General features: G+C 48.3%; 1 protein-coding gene and 1 non-coding gene across 22 annotated transcripts in view; both read right to left on the reverse strand.

The window, feature by feature from the left end:
• Positions 1-12,414, reverse strand: part of LOC116458447 (coiled-coil domain-containing protein 144A) — a 97,155-nt gene extending 84,741 nt beyond the window's left edge. For 16 of the 21 annotated variants that reach the window (XR_004245324.2, XR_009211037.1, XR_004245325.2 and 13 more), the window contains exons 1-2: positions 5,698-6,148; positions 3,571-3,641 (exon numbers count right to left, since the gene is read on the reverse strand). Coding sequence is in view for 12 of the 21 variants with exons in the window: in XM_058431247.1 (XP_058287230.1) it covers positions 3,571-3,641; positions 5,698-6,014 (388 nt within the window). In the remaining 9 variants the exon portion in view is untranslated. Of the gene's footprint in view, positions 1-2,805; positions 2,891-3,570; positions 3,642-5,697; positions 6,149-9,038; positions 9,113-9,285; positions 9,361-9,638; positions 9,780-9,834; positions 9,965-10,620; positions 10,643-12,317 lie in introns of those variants that run through there. The other 5 variants (XM_058431244.1, XM_058431243.1, XM_058431245.1 and 2 more) reach the window with 5 other exon arrangements.
• Positions 4,718-4,825, reverse strand: LOC116459585 (U6 spliceosomal RNA). Its single transcript, XR_004245623.1, has one exon. It is a non-coding gene; the product is annotated as a U6 spliceosomal RNA (small nuclear RNA).
• Positions 12,415-15,302: the final 2,888 nt, after the last annotated feature.

The raw sequence follows: 15,302 nt of genomic DNA on the forward strand, positions 1-15,302 counted from the left end.
TAACTATCATCTCTCACTTTTCTACATTTTTACTGTTTACTATTACTTACTTTCATTCACTCAGCAATCTCTATTATATATTTTGCTTTCCATTAAGATTCTTCATGGATATAAATTTTTTAAAACAGAATTTATGTCTAACCATTTTAAGCTTAAATATACATGACAGCATTGTATGTATGTATTGTAGAGACACAGGATTTATAAAAACATAATAAATACACTTTTAAAACTATTTTAATTATAATGAGATGGTCTTTCCTCAATGCACCACTATCTTCAGAATTTACTTTCAAATACTTGGATAAACTTCATACATTTATTTGCAAAATAAGAGCTGTAAGGGCAGGGTTGCAGTGAGCCAAGAGAATGCCACTGCACTGCAGCCTGGGTGACAGAGTGAGACTTTGTCTCAAAAAAAAGTCCGTCATGAGCTTGCCTTAGGTATTCACTTCATTCGCAACCATTCACATCTCATACGTTTTGCACTGGCAAAACTGAACTGCTCATAAACCCTGCAAAGTTCACTCAAGCATCTTACTTTTGCACTCGCTGCTCCTTCTGCCAAACACACCATCTTCTGCCCACATCATCCTTCTGCCTCTTTGCTGCCCAGCAGCTATGCCCCTGACTAAATTTTTGGTTTTATCTTAAAATTTTATGTAATATAATAGCAAATAATATGATAGACCATAACATGGTACTGGTTTCAGTTGCATCATTCATATTAAATAGCAAGGCTGCTTACAGTTTTGACATTTGGTGAATACTTAACAGGTATTGGTACATAAGTTACTATGGCAATATTAAGTAATTATAAGCTGTCCTTCTTATCTGATTAACCTTTCAGTAAAATTGTGGGATAAAGTAGGCATAATAAGTTCTGATTTAAAATTAGAATAAAAATTGTCTTTCATTTTATTTTCATGGATGGACCAGTTTTGATTCATATTGTACTAAATCCCTGTTTACAATTATGAAATAAGATTAGATATTCAATCATTTTTGTGAATCTTTTTGTCTAAGTATGCAATTAAAATTAATTGCTTTATGTGTTTTTATATGCTTCAATTTTGGAGATAGTACTCATATTCTGTTACCTTGATCTTTGGTGATTTGCAATTTTCAAGGTGACTCTGTCTTTTTATAATTTAGGGTAATAGCAAGTTCAGTGAGTATGTGCTTTAAAATTAATAATATTATTTTCCGAGCAGTTTTAGATTCACAGCAAAATCGAGAAGGTACAGAGATTCATGCTGAATAAATAATTCAGCAAATAATTAAAATGACAATGATAATAACAAGCTCCTGGGTTTTGTTGGTTTGTTCGTTTTTTTCTTTTTTGAGACAGGGTCTCACTCTGTTACCCAGACAGGAGTGCAGTGGCATGATCATAGCTCACTGTAGCCTCAAACACCCAGGCTCAAGCAATCCTCCCACCTCAGCCTCCCAAGTAGCTGGAAGTACAGGCACTTGGCACCATGCCCAGATAATTTTTTTTTTTTTTTTTTTAGTAGAGATGAGGTCTTGTCATGTTGCCTGGGCTGGTCTTGAACTTCTGGGATCAAGTGATCCTCCCATCTCAGCCTCCCAAAGTGCTGAGATTGCAGGCATGCACCACTGTGGCTGGCCCCAACAGTATTTTTGAATGTTTGTATTCTGTAACATTAGAAAAAAAATGCTTAGTACCTAAAAGACATTTGATAATTATTTGTTAAGTGGACAAATGAATAAATGATTTCCTTGAAAATTCTGTTGAAAAAACAGAAATTAAATAGAGAAAGCTCTATTCTATTATGAGCACCTCAAAGACCAAAACTATGTCTATTTCATGTTTGTCTCCCATAACATGCAAAACCTAACTTAGAGAAGTTCTTTGATTAATATGTACTAAATTAAAGGTGTCCTCTTACAGTTCAGATTGTCCAATGCATTAGGCATCACATCTTGGTAGCACAGAAGCATTTTTTGTTATTGTGAAACGTTTTCATACTTTTATTATAATTTGTTGAGCCTAGAGTTGGGCTATTTGAATATTTATTATGATAATCTTTTGGCTAATGGTAACAGCATATCTTGTTCTAACAAAATTACTGTTAACATAACAACTAACCAGCAGGTAGAAGAACACATCTTGTTCTAATGAAGTAAATATACCTCATTCGATTTCAGATTAGGGGGAAAGTCAATAATAGTGACACTTTGTTGGTTTATAAGTATGTAACATGACCTGTTCTTCTCAACAAGGAATTGCTTTTCTGACTTCTGCACTCAGAAAGTATCTTTAAAAAATAATTTCCCATTAGTATTAGTGCACATTGGGTATGTTTGGCAGGGTTTTGTTTTTGTTTTTTTCTGATACAGGGTCTCACTCTGTCATCCAGGTTGTGATCATGATCACAGCTCACCACAGCCTTGACTCCCAGGCTCAAGCGATTCTCCCATCTCAGTCTCCCAAGTAGCTGGGATTACAGGTGTGCACCAAAACACCCAGCTAATTTTTTATTTGTTTTTGTAGAGATGTGGTCTCACTATGTTGCCCAGGCTAGTCTGGAACTTCTGGACACAAGCGATCCTCCTGCCTAGGCCTCCCAACTTGCTGGGACTACAGGTGTGGGCAGCACACCTAGCCATTTCACAGTTCTTACTGCCATTTGTTTATGGTGCCAGAAAGGTATGCTGAGTTTCCAGTTTTCAAACTAATTTCTTTTTTTAAGTGACATAAATCACTGTGTAATATAGTTAGCCTTTGAATGACATGGATTTGAACTGCAGGGGTCTACTTATAAGCAGATTTTCTCCCACCTCTACCACCTGAGACAGCGAAGACCAATCTTCCTCTTCCTCCTTCTCCTTAGCCCGCTCAACTTGAAGACTATGATGAAGAGTTATATAATGATCCACTTGCATGTAATGAACAGTAAGCGTATTTTTTCTGCCTTATGACTTTCTTAACAGTTTATTTCCCTAGCTTCCTTTATTGTAAGAATACGGCATATTAATACATATACCATACCAAACATATCTTAATTGACTGTTTATGTTATCAGTAAGGCTGCTGGTCAACAGTTGGCTATTAGTAGTTACATTCCTGGGGGAGTCAAAAGTTATACACAGATGTTTGACTGCAGAGGGAATCAAGCATCCCTAAATTCCATGTTGCTAAGGGTCAACTGTGATTGATATTCATTTACTAAACATAAGTCATTTATTTTAAAAATTAAACAGAAGTTCCAATTTCATAACAAGTCTCATTCATTATAATGTGACTACAAAGAAAACACAACTTACTAACTTAAAAATATCTTTTTCTTATTTATACAAATATATCACATAGGATTTTAGGGACCATAATTAAATTTTTTTCAGACCAGATTGTTTGAAAAAATAAATGACCTACAATTAACTTTTTAAATAATTGTGAAATCTAACCTACCAAGAAATCTAACCTACCAAGAAAGAAATAAAGATTTTTTTAAACTGCTCTTTCATGATCAAAACTTCCTTACTCTTACTTCTTTTTTATCTATGGTAGGACCACCAAAAATAATTCACTATCATAAGTCTTACCTGGATTGTTATTTTGAGGAAGAATTTCAGGTGTCTGTTTTTCCTTATATTCAGGAACTAGTTGCTGAATGCTATGGATAAAAATGTAATAAATGAAATTACTATTTTAAAACAAATGAAAAATACCATATATATTAAATTTTTAGAGTATTTCAAACAATATCAGAGTTAATATCAGAACTTTAATTATCCCATATACTTCAATTTGTGAGTTCTACCAACTTCTCTTTAAGCTTCTAAAGAAGAAAAAAAGATGAAGTACTCATGAATTGAAGGGAGTATAGCTCAGTAAATTAATTCACATTAGCTTGGCATAATGGAAAGCGTCCTAGCTCTATTACCAGCACCTATTTGTTCTCTGACAAGTCGCTTCTCTTAGGCTCAATGTATTCTTCTAAAAAGCAAGGATTTTACTGCCTTATTTCACTAGGTTGTTAAAGATTTAACGAGATAACGTTTTGTAAATGCTCAGAGAAACAGTGAAGCAATGAAATAATTTGCTTTTCAGTTTTATTGCCGAAATGGTTTTGGAATCACAAATAAAACCCAATGTGTATTTTTTCCAGAGGTTCTAATATTCAAATGTTGCAGTTTTCCAAAACTGTTATTAAGTTCTAGTTTTATTAGTTCTATTTTTTGTGGCTTATAATTTGGGGCATCACAGCTATTTCATAGTTTGTAACTAAATTTACTTATAAATATATTATTTCATCAAACTAGATAACATCACTGTCCACTATTACTGAGCTCATCAATCACACCAAGGGGAGAAAACTAATAGATGTCAAGACCTAGCTTGGACTACTGTTCCATACAGACTCCAACTCTGAATCGGCAGATCTTTGTTAGAACGATGCTCAGTCCCCATGTTCATCTCCAACTGACATGGAAAACAATATTCTACTTTTTTTTTTTTCATTTCCATGAAAGAGATCCAAGTTGACATTCTCTCATTTCTGAGATACATACTAACAATGTATTTGCACACAACATCCCACCCGTTACTCAGCTCCATTGATCACCTTACTGAATATTTTTGTAGTGAAAAATCACAATTTTAATATTAGGTGATACTCAGTTTGCTTTGACTCACATTGTTTCTTTGGAGCTAGTCAGCAAATAGTCAAATGAACTTCTAGTGACTGCGCAAAATAGGGACCACTTCAAAAATCTGTGCATCATCCTTATGCAGGCAGGGGCCATGCTAATTTCTCTCCATTTTGTTCCGATTTTAGTATATGTTTGCTGCTGAAGCAAGTTTTTTGTTTGTTTGTTTGAGACGGAGTCTCGCTCTGTCACCCAGGCTGGAGTGCAGTGGCGCGATCTCGGCTCACTGCAAGCTCCGCCTCCCAGGTTCATGCCATTCTCCTGCCTTAGCCTCCTGAGTAGCTGGGACTACAGGCGCCCGATAATTTTTTTTGTATTTTTAGTAGTGACGGAGTTTCACCGTGTTAGCCAGGATGCTCTCGATCACCTGACCTCGTGATCCGCCCACCTCAGGCTCCCCAATTGCTGGGATTACAGGCATGAGCCACTGCGCCCTGCCAAAGCTCTCCTTTTATACATGGATATCATGAGTCACGGATGAGGCTTAGCTCTGTTAAATCCAACTAACATACTTGAGACTCAGAATTCTGGTGATGGCTTCCTGCCACAAATCTGGGAAAGGATAATATGGGACATTCCATGATCTAAGAAAAGGGTCCTCAGCATACAGAATATTTATTATGATAATCTTTTGGCTAATGGTAACAGCATATCTTGTTCTAATAAAATTACTGTTAACGTAACAATTAACCAGCAGGTAGAAAAACACATCTTGTTCTAATTATATTCAGTAGAATATGTCTGCTGTATAATAGATATTCAGCTTATGTTTGATGAATAAATTGAGAAAATGGATAAACACAGTTGGGAAGTGCAATATTTTTAAAGGAAACTCCTGTAAAGTAGACGAACACTTTTGCAATAGTGATAATCATTTATATTTGATCCCGTCTCACTAAGAGGCCTGGGCCCCTGACCCCTCTGACGTTTCCCCATCCCGGGTGCCGTGGGGCCTGCGGGCACCAGAAAGCCAGTGTCCTCGACAGGACGGCGCGCCCGCCTCCTTCGCCTGGCCATTACCTCTTCTTCCCATCCCTCTTGTCCACGCCAGTGTCTCCAGGAGCCAGGATGCCCTCCACCCCAGGGACGTCGCCCGACCGCGCAGCTCTGTGGAGCTCGCCAAGATCTTCCAGGCAGCCGTCATGCTGGGGCTGGTCTAAGGCGCCCTCATCGTGCTTGCTCTCGCTGCTGGCGCTGTTTGTCCACCAGCTGGAGGAGAAGTCCGAGGACCACTGGTCCTCCTGGCTCCCGACGCTAGGGGTCTTCCTCATGGCGGAGACTGCCGGCTTCGGAGACCCCTCAGCCCCTCCTCGCTTTTCTCCACCCCAGGAGGCCATCAGTAGCGAGCTACTGCCTCGGCCACAACCTCCCAGCAGGATAGCCCGCGGTTTCCAATCTGCCAAAAGAGCACCGCCAAGCCAGAAATGCCAAGCCAAGCGATCACTGCCACGCCAAGCCAAGCGACCACCGCCAAGCCAAGCGACCACCGCCAAACCAAGCAACCACCGCAAAGCCTCGCGGGTAAGGCCAAGCCACGCGGGTAAGGCCAAGCCAATCCGTTACACACCAGTGCGCCTGCGTACCTGTGACGTCACCGAACCTGTGCCTTCACTGCATCCGCAGTTCCAGCCTCCCAGAAAAAAACTCCTTGGCCTGCAGGTGGCGCTGCAGCTCCAGCGCCGGCCTGGGCTGGCTGGTGGTATTTCGGAGGTTTCCGGGTGGCGGCGCCCAGCCTACCTGTCATGAGTGCCGCTTCACAGCGCCGCCGGCGCACCTGCTCCTAGGCTTGCTCGGTTCAGGGGTGCGGGCCAGCTCCGCCCCGGGCTTGGCCACCGCAGCGAAGTTGCCCCAGGGTCCGCGCTGCCAGGACGCAAGCGGAGTCGGATGGCTGGGTGAGAGCGGGCTGTCCGCCCGGCTGGAAGGGCCTGCCCGACGCCTCCGTTCGCCCAGCTCCTACTCGGCCTGCGCCCGGAGCCAGGGACCAGCTCTGGGCATTCTGCTGCCTTAGGATGGGGCCGAGCAGCCGCTCACCGCCCTGTGCCGCAGCCGCCGCGCGCATTTGCCTAGGGTCCGTTCTGCTGGCGACCCGGGCGGGTGGGGAATGCCTGGTGCCACCGGGATTGCTCGCCTCTCGTCGGTCCTGACCCTTCAGCCCGCGAGCACCAGTGAGATTTAAGAAAAGTGACGGCCGGGCGCGGTGGCTCACACCTGTAATCCCAGCACTTTGGGAGGTCGAGGTGGGCAGATCACTAGAGGTCAGGAGTTCGAGGCCAGCCTGGCCAACATGGTGAAACCCTGTCTCTACTAAAAATACAAAAATTAGTTGGGCGTGGTGGCGCGCGCCTGTAGTCCCAGCTACTCCAGAGGCTGAGACAGGAGAATCGCTTGAACCCGGGAGGTGGACGTTGCAGTGAGCTGATATGGTACCACCAAACTCCAGCCTGGGCAACAGAGCAAGACTCCGTCTCAAAAAAAGAAAGAAAAGAAGGAAGGAGAGAACGAAGGAAAGAGAGAAGGAAGGAAGGAAGGGAGGGAGGGAGACAGACAAAGGAGAATCTAGAGAGCACTCAAATACTAATTCCTGAGGACAATTAAGACAGATCGCATTATGAAAAACAGATTTTGTCACTGAAGCCTCAGGGCTTCAGCCTAGATCCTGCGCTGCTCACCCACAGAAAGCCAATCACTGAGGTGAGTATTGCAAAGGAAGAAGGCTTTCATCAGGTGCTGAGCCGAGGAGATGGGAGCTCAGTCTCAAATCCATCTCTCTGACCAACTTGAGGTGACCAGTAGGGTGCGGGGGCAACTGCATTCTTCTTTGTTAATTATAAATGGGCCTTCACGTCCCACCCCTAAGGGCTTCTTTTTCCCATGTTATGTCAGAGGCCTGGGGAAGCACTGAAGGCCCAGTCAGTCTAGAGCTGAAATATTGTCGGGATTTGCTGTCAGCCCAGCGTCCCCAGAGGCGCACACCCTCAGCCTGCTCAACCCTGCAAAGCAGACACAGGCAATTCACACACATGTGACCTCCTATCAAGTTCTGTGGGGGACAAGCCTGTGTGGGTGTGAATGGGAGTGTGAAGGAATGGGAGGACAAAGGCATGGGTGACGAGGACTGCAGTTTCCCTAGTGTGAAGGCCATCAGCTGCTTGGGAGCACACAGACTGCAGTGGCAGAGGTGTGGGGTGCCTCCCAGGGGCTCCAGCAAAGCAGCCAGGGGCTCCCTTGCATTCTCACAGGCTTTCCTTTTGCTACGATGAATCAAATAAAGGCCTGTGAAATCTAAAAGTGAATCAAGTTCTAGGTGTTAACATTGTTACCTAGAACTCCCATCTTTCCCCAAAAGGCTGAGTGCCAGGTTGCCCTAGAACAAATGTTTATTTTTTGTGGTTTGTTGTTGTTGTTGTTGTTGTTGTTGTTGTTTTGGGGGAGGGGGGAAGGGAGGATTAACAAGGGCAAAGTTTTGGGTTTTGTTTATTTTTTTTTTTGAGACAGGGTCTGGGTCTTTCGCACAGGCTGGAGTGCAGTGGTATGCTCATAGCTCACTGCAGCCTTGAACTCCTGGGCTCAAACGATACTACTGCCTTGGCTTCCTAAAGTGCTGGGATTACAGCCACTAGCTACCACACCCAGCCAAGGGCAAAGGTTTCAAGGTACCTTCCAGAAGTGGCAGGTCTCAGGAGCTCACCCTGCCCCCCTCCCCCAGGCTCCTCTCTCTCTCCATCCTGTGAGTCCTGAGGGGCCGGCTTCAGGCTGGGCTCCCATTACCAGGCCCAGGTCCCTTCCCTGCACCACTCCCGGGGCCTTCAGTTGCATGCTCTGTTGTCACCCTGGCCTCAGTGAGAAGCCCAGGCCAGGGCCCTGCCCTTCTTCTTCCACAACCTACCAGGGCCAGGGCCAAGGCCCTCACAGTCCCTGTGCCCCTTCCTCATGGCTGAGCCCCTTGAGCCCTCAGAGATCTGCTATACAACTGCCCAAAGGCCAGGCCAGGTGCCCCTTTGCCCTATGGCCACAACCCTCAGATCTCACCAAGGCAGGCCCCAAGGGAACAGGGCCAGATCCTCAGGCTGCCCCCTCCTCTCGGGCTTACTTGGAGACGACAGTGCTGAGAGCCCACGGGCCTGCTGTAGTCCCCTCTCTCTCCCTACCCCCTCTCCTGAGCTTCCTAAATGTATCATGAGGCTGTGCCCTAACCCTGACCACAGGCTGGACATGCAGGAGAGCCTGGGAGGAGTTCTCACCCTGGAGAGGAGGTTGGCCCAGCCAGGGAGACATGTCCTGCTTCAGAGAGGCCTTTCTAAAAACAAAACCCATCCCTGAGGTGAGACTGGTGGCTGGGGTTGGGGGGACAGAGGACTTACTGCACAATCCCGAGGTGATTGGTGTATTTCCCAACATCAACCTGCTCATGCCCCATGTCTCCAGCTCGGTGTCCCTGAAACCCAGAGGAGGCCAGGGTAGGGGGGGCAAGGTGAGAGGTGTGGGAGGCCCAGGGAGGTGGGCAGCCCCTCCCCACCCTGTGATCTTAGGAAGCCCAGGGCCCTGTGACCAGGTTACAGCGGGAGAGGCGAGGCCCTGCCTCCCTCGAGGGAGCGGCCCAACCTGTACCTGCTCATACTTAGTGATGATGATGTTGCCTTGCCCCGGGCAGGCAGGTTATCCGGGTCCTCATCCATCTCCATCCTGCCAGGCAAAGTCATCCCAAGGCTCTCCCGCACCCAAGAGCTCCAGAGAACAGCCAAACCACGTGCGCTGCACTCCCAGACACACTCCAGTCTGGTGAGCCCCATTCCACTACCCCTCCCAGAGGACAAGGGGCCAGACTCAGTGGCCCCACCCCTGACTGGATCTCTGAAGTCCTTGCCTCCAACCAGTGGTGGGCTCCCTCCTGAGGATTTGAGCACATGGGGACCTGCACATAGAGGCCTATTGTCCCCAAACACCCCAAGGCAGACACACACCTGCCCCGGCAGGACAAACGGTGTCCACTTGCTGAGGGTGAAGTCCCCACGATGGGCTGTTCTGGGCACCTGGAGGCAGGTGGAGTCAGGGACTGGATGTCTCTATAGGATCGTTCAGGGACCAGGAAGATACTCAATTTTCTGTAGGAAGCAAGACATCTGGTGACTGCTCCGTTCTACCCCAATTCTCACTCACTCTGGCCGGTGAAGCCGCTTCAGGAACAACACCAGCCAAGCAGTTTGGTTTGGTGAAAAGATATCTGTTGACTCCAGAGCAGCCTCTGTGCTCGTGGAGACCCCGTCTCAGGTCGAGGACGGTGGACACCACAATTTCCAGCTGTCAATACAGGAGGGGACTTTGTTTTCCTGGGTCACCAAGAAAGAACAAGAGAACGCTGGGGCCTTAGTCCTAGAGAACACCCAGGGAGACTGTCCCCTCCAGGAATACTCGGGGCAAATGGAGGGCAAGGCCTCTAGAGGATCAGACAGAGAGAATGGGACGCTGCAGGAGGGTTCCAGTCCCCAAGCCCCTTTGACCAGGAGAGATGATCATCACCCTCCGGGCAGCCCTCCAGGGCTCCTTCATTTTCCACAACTGCCCGAGGGCAGAGGGCTCCCCACCCTACTCCTAGACAAAGGACCCCATGTGTGCAGTGGGTCCCACAGCAACCATCAGTGATCGTACCTTAAGTCTGAGTTGGTGAGACCTCCTCCTGTGGGGACCCAGCTTAGGGCACAGACTTGGACCAAGAATTGGACCCTCCACCCCACCCACAGGGGCTCTGTCCCAGTGGCTCTTCCAGGACCAGACCCTGCATCATTGAATTCCAGAACTCCAGGAGGATTTGGAATCTAGGGTAGGGAGGCCTCAGCGGTCAAAGCTCAAGTCCAGCATGGCAAAGGGTAGGGCTGAGTGCACGGCCCAGGTCACATCTGGGTCTCTGGGCCAGTCACCGCCTCTCTGACTCTATACACATCTCACCTGTGGAATGGCTACATTTGGGGACAGCACCCATCGCCACAGAGTCGCTGTGAGGACAAAGGAGAGGATGGTCCACGCCGTCAGTGCAGAACATGCACCCGGTGAGTGCTCAGGGATGACCCTCCTCGGCATCTGCCCAGAGGTCACTCACCTGAGTCTGCTCAGGCCGCTGTGTCTCTCACTTAGAAAAGTCGTTTATGCACAGAACCAGACACCTGTGTGTGTCTTGTGTGCAAATGCTGCACAACACAGAGGTGGGCGGGTGGGCAGGTGGGCGGTCACTCAGCACCAGTGACATTGTGAGGTCATGGCAGCCATCACAATGGGCCATTGCCCAGGTCAAGAGGGCCCAGAGTCAGTGTCCTCCAGCCCCTAAGGTGTCAAAATGTGTTTGTGCAGGTGAGCATGCACGTTTATGTGGGTGAACATGTGTGTGCACGAGTAACGTCTCTGGCCAGGGCTGGCTGTCCCACTTACATGTGCACCCAAGTACTCATCAAGTCTTAATCAGCGTCACCTTCCCTTGAGGCCTGTGGCCAGCATCAGAGCATCCATGGGTCCTCCCCAACCTCAGACCTCCCCACACGGGGCAGTCCTGAAGATGCAGATGGGGGCTAGGGGGTAGAGGGCACAGGACAGGGCCTCTCATTAGGGGGAACTCATCTAGACTGTAAAATGCTGGGTGTGAGTGGCAAGGTCGGATTCCACACATCTTTTCACCTCCTCCTCCCAGTAGCCTTCCAGGGTGCCATGACTCATTTCTGCTATGGATGGAGGCAAGGAGGTTCTAAGGAGAAACCCCGTGCCTGAGGTCACCCAGCAACCATCTGGCCAGGCCCCCACTAACCAGACCCCTACTGGCCAGGCTTTCACTGGCCGTTTTCCCAGTGACCAGGCCTTCTGACTAGGTCCTTACTGATCAGGCCCCTGATGACCAGGCTCCAACTGACCATGTCCCCACTGACGAGGTTTTCACTAAGCCCCAGTGACCAAGCCTCTGCTGACCAGGCCCCTGATGACCAATTCCCCGCTGACCATGTCCTCACTGACCAGTCCCCCAGTGACCAGGCCTTCCCGAACAGGTCCCCACTGTCCAAGTCCTCCCTGCCCAGGCCCCAGAGCAGCAGTGTTCAAGGTCCTCCACCACAACTGCCCACAGGCAGAGGGCTCCCTACTCCCAGACAAGGGACCCCATGTGTCCAGTGGGTCCCACGGAGACCCTCAGTGACCGCACGTGAAGTCTGAGTTGGTGAGACCTCCTCCTGCGGAGACCCAGCTTAGGACACAGACTTGGACTGAGTAGCACCTCCCTCCACCACACCCATAGGAGTTCCATCCCAGTGGCTCTTTTAGGGCCAGACTCTGCCCCATCAGGAGCCAGAAAACCCTGGGCAGATTTGGAATCTAGGGCCACAGAGGTCAGGGCATGCACAGGGCAGGGCTGAGAGCACAGCCCAGGATCACATCTGGGTCCCTTGGCCAGTCACCTCCTCTCTGACCCTAGACATCTCACTTGTGGAATGGGTACATTTGGGGACAGCACCCACCCCACAGAGTCCACCAGGTCAGTGCAGAACAGGCACCTGGTGAGTGCTCAGGGATGACCCTCCTCGGCACCTGCCCAGAGGCTAGCACTGCCCATCAGGTAATGACTGTCCCCAGGTCAGCAGGCGGGGAACAGAGCAGGTCACACTCACCTGAGTCAGTTGAGTCAGCTGTGTCTCTCACTTAGCAAAACTTCCTCTTCTCAGAACCAGACACCTCTAGGTCTTATCTCCAGGAGCTCCTGACATAGAGACGGCAGGCGGGCAGGTGGGAGAGTGCTCAGCACCAGTGACATTGTGAGGTCATGACACCCATCACAATGGGCCCCTGCCTGGGTCACCCGGGACCAGAGTCAGCACCCTCCACCCCCTGAAGTGTCAACATGCGTGTGTGCAGTGTTTGTGCATGTGAGCATGCACGTGTATGTGGGTGAACACATGTGTGCATGCGTTTGTCACTGCTCTGGCTAGGCCCGGCTGCCCCACTCATATGTGCACCCAGGACACTGGGTCACCCTTGTCACTCTCTCCCCTCTCGGGACCCATGGCCATCATCAGAGCATCCACGGGTGCTCCCTAAACTCAGACCTCCCCATACAGGGCATTCTTGGGATTGCAGATGGAGGTAGGGGGCAGAAGGTTGACGGTTGGGGGCAAAAGACAAAGGGCAGGTCCCCTCCCTAGCAGGGGACTCAGCTACGCTGTAAAGTGCTAGATCTGTTTGGCAGGGCTGGATTCCACACACCTGCTCACCTCCTCTTCCCAGCAGCCCTCCGGAGTGCCATGATTCGTTCCCACTACAGATGGTGGCAAGGAGACTCCAAGGACAAACCCTGCCTGACGTCACCTAGCGGCCACCTGGCTAGGCTTCTGCCAGCCAGACCCCCACTGACCAGGCCCCCACTGACCAGGCCTTCACTGACTACGTTCCCACTGACCCCACTGAGCAGAACCCTGAGCCGCGGTGCTCAATGTCCCCTGCCAATGACCCCCCTCAGTCCACAGACCTCCCCTCCCCGCATCAGCACCCACAGGCCATCCCCTGAGGGTCTTCTCGGGTCAAGGCCCCCATTCCAGGACACAGGGAGAGACAGTCGGCCTCAGGCTCTGGGTGCCTGGCCTCAGGCACTGGGTGCTTCATGCTCGCCCCCAAAAGCCCTCTGGGCTCACCTCAAAGGGGGCAATGAGGTGGCCTGGCACTGCCTGGACATGATATCTCAGCCTACTCCTGAGCCGCAGAGCCAGAGGAACAGTGGGATGTTTGTCAGACCAGGCACCCCGTTTTGCTGGGTCTCCCAGGGTTCTTCCTGCGGAGGCTGGATCCAGAGGCACAGCACCGAGGCTGCAGGGTGACCGGCCCAGAACCCTCGAGACTGGGCTGGGGACCACATGAGAACTGTCCCCAGCTGGCCAGAAGACCCTTTGCTAATTTCCTGGTACCTCATTTCCCACCAGCTACCCTTGCCCCACCAGGAATCCCCTTCTGGCAGAGTCAATGAGGAGAGGAAGATGGTCACAGAATCCGTTGAAAGAAAGAAAACAAAATGACAATGGAACATCATCTATTTCCTGTCCAGCTAAAAGGAAAGCCTAAGGAAGCTTATTGGGTTCCATCACCCTGAGGGCCCTGAGGATGGCATCACACAGTGCAATACCCAATGGCAGGGGCAGTGCTCCATCCCTGCAGACATCATCGAGGGCACACCTGGGGTCGTCCAGGGTCATGGACCTGGCCACAGAGCAGAAACTGGGTCAACAGGAGTCCACACATGCACACATGTGCACACTCACACACTGGAATAAAATGAATTGAATTTTGTCGCAAGTGTCCACGTGCGCGCGCACACACACACACACATACACACACTTGTTGCTGATCTGCTGACTTATCTCATTGGCATGAAACAGCAGCTAAGCCTGTAATTGCTCTGCCTTTCCCTGGATTTTTCCTTTAGTTTCTCTGACTGCTGGGTTACTGGCCTGTGTTTAGCTTCATGAACATGGGTTTCACTTTATTTTTATGGGGTTCCAGCTGTTGCTCATGGAATCCCTCCCTGCCTGTTCTGTAATCTTCCCTTGTTTACTGCCTGTGGACTTCAAGTATCAGACACAGAGAAAGATTTGTAGAGACTGTTTACTCAGCCCCCACAATTTCCATAGCAGGTCTCTTAATTCCCATCACCTCCAGGGAGGGTCATTGCTGGGATCCTAGGAATCAAGTGCCTTGTCTTGATGGCCACAGTGGTAATCATAATAGTCAATTTTTCCCTCTGTGCAATTCTGGAACATAAAAATCTTCTCTGGTAACAAGACTACAGAAAGCAATGAAAGCAACACTAAACTGAGAGTTTGCTAGCCTATGTTTCTAAGAAATTTAATGTTTTTACATAAATAATGAAGAAGAAATGACTTTTCCAAAGTTCCTGTCATTTATGCCATGGATTGGACTCTTCTATGAAAGCAGTTTCACTGATGGATGGGGATAATTAGCTTAACTTCAAGTAAAAGATTAGAGAGCAAATTGTAAACACAACTGTGCTTTTTTACACTCAAATGACATTAATCAGATAGTTTTGGATCTCTAGAAATATATGTTAGAACACATAAGTTCTATATTGAAATACCCAAGTTCGGAATCCTTCGGGTGACTTATTTTTCATCAACTAGAAATAATATTAAAATTGCAAAGATTTATTATGATTTATATTATTTGTACTAATGGCAAAAATGAATTCAAATACATTTATTAAAGTATAATATACACAGGAATCCTATTATTCTACTACTCAGTGATTTATCACAAAGAGGACACCTGCTTGGAGCTACCACACAGTCCAAGAAAATGAAATAAAAATAACAATCTGGAAATCCCTCTCCTGAAGATCTGCTCCCTAACCACTGCCCATCTGTCTTGCCAAAGCAGTCACCTGGTTTTTAGCAGCCCCAATTAGTGTTGTCTGTTTCATAAATGGATGCATGGAGGGCCATTCAGTAGGAATGGTTTTGTGTGTGGCTTCTTTGGCCTAGCATTACATTTGTGACACTCCTTCAGGTGGTTTTATGAAGCAGTTCTTTTTTTTTTTTTTTTTTTTAAGACCGAGTTTCGCTCTGTCGGCCAGGCTGGAGTGCAGTGGTGCG

This window comes from Hylobates moloch, unplaced genomic scaffold (genome assembly GCF_009828535.3).
Source record: "Hylobates moloch isolate HMO894 unplaced genomic scaffold, HMol_V3 SCAFFOLD_19, whole genome shotgun sequence".
NCBI lineage: Eukaryota > Metazoa > Chordata > Mammalia > Primates > Hylobatidae > Hylobates > Hylobates moloch.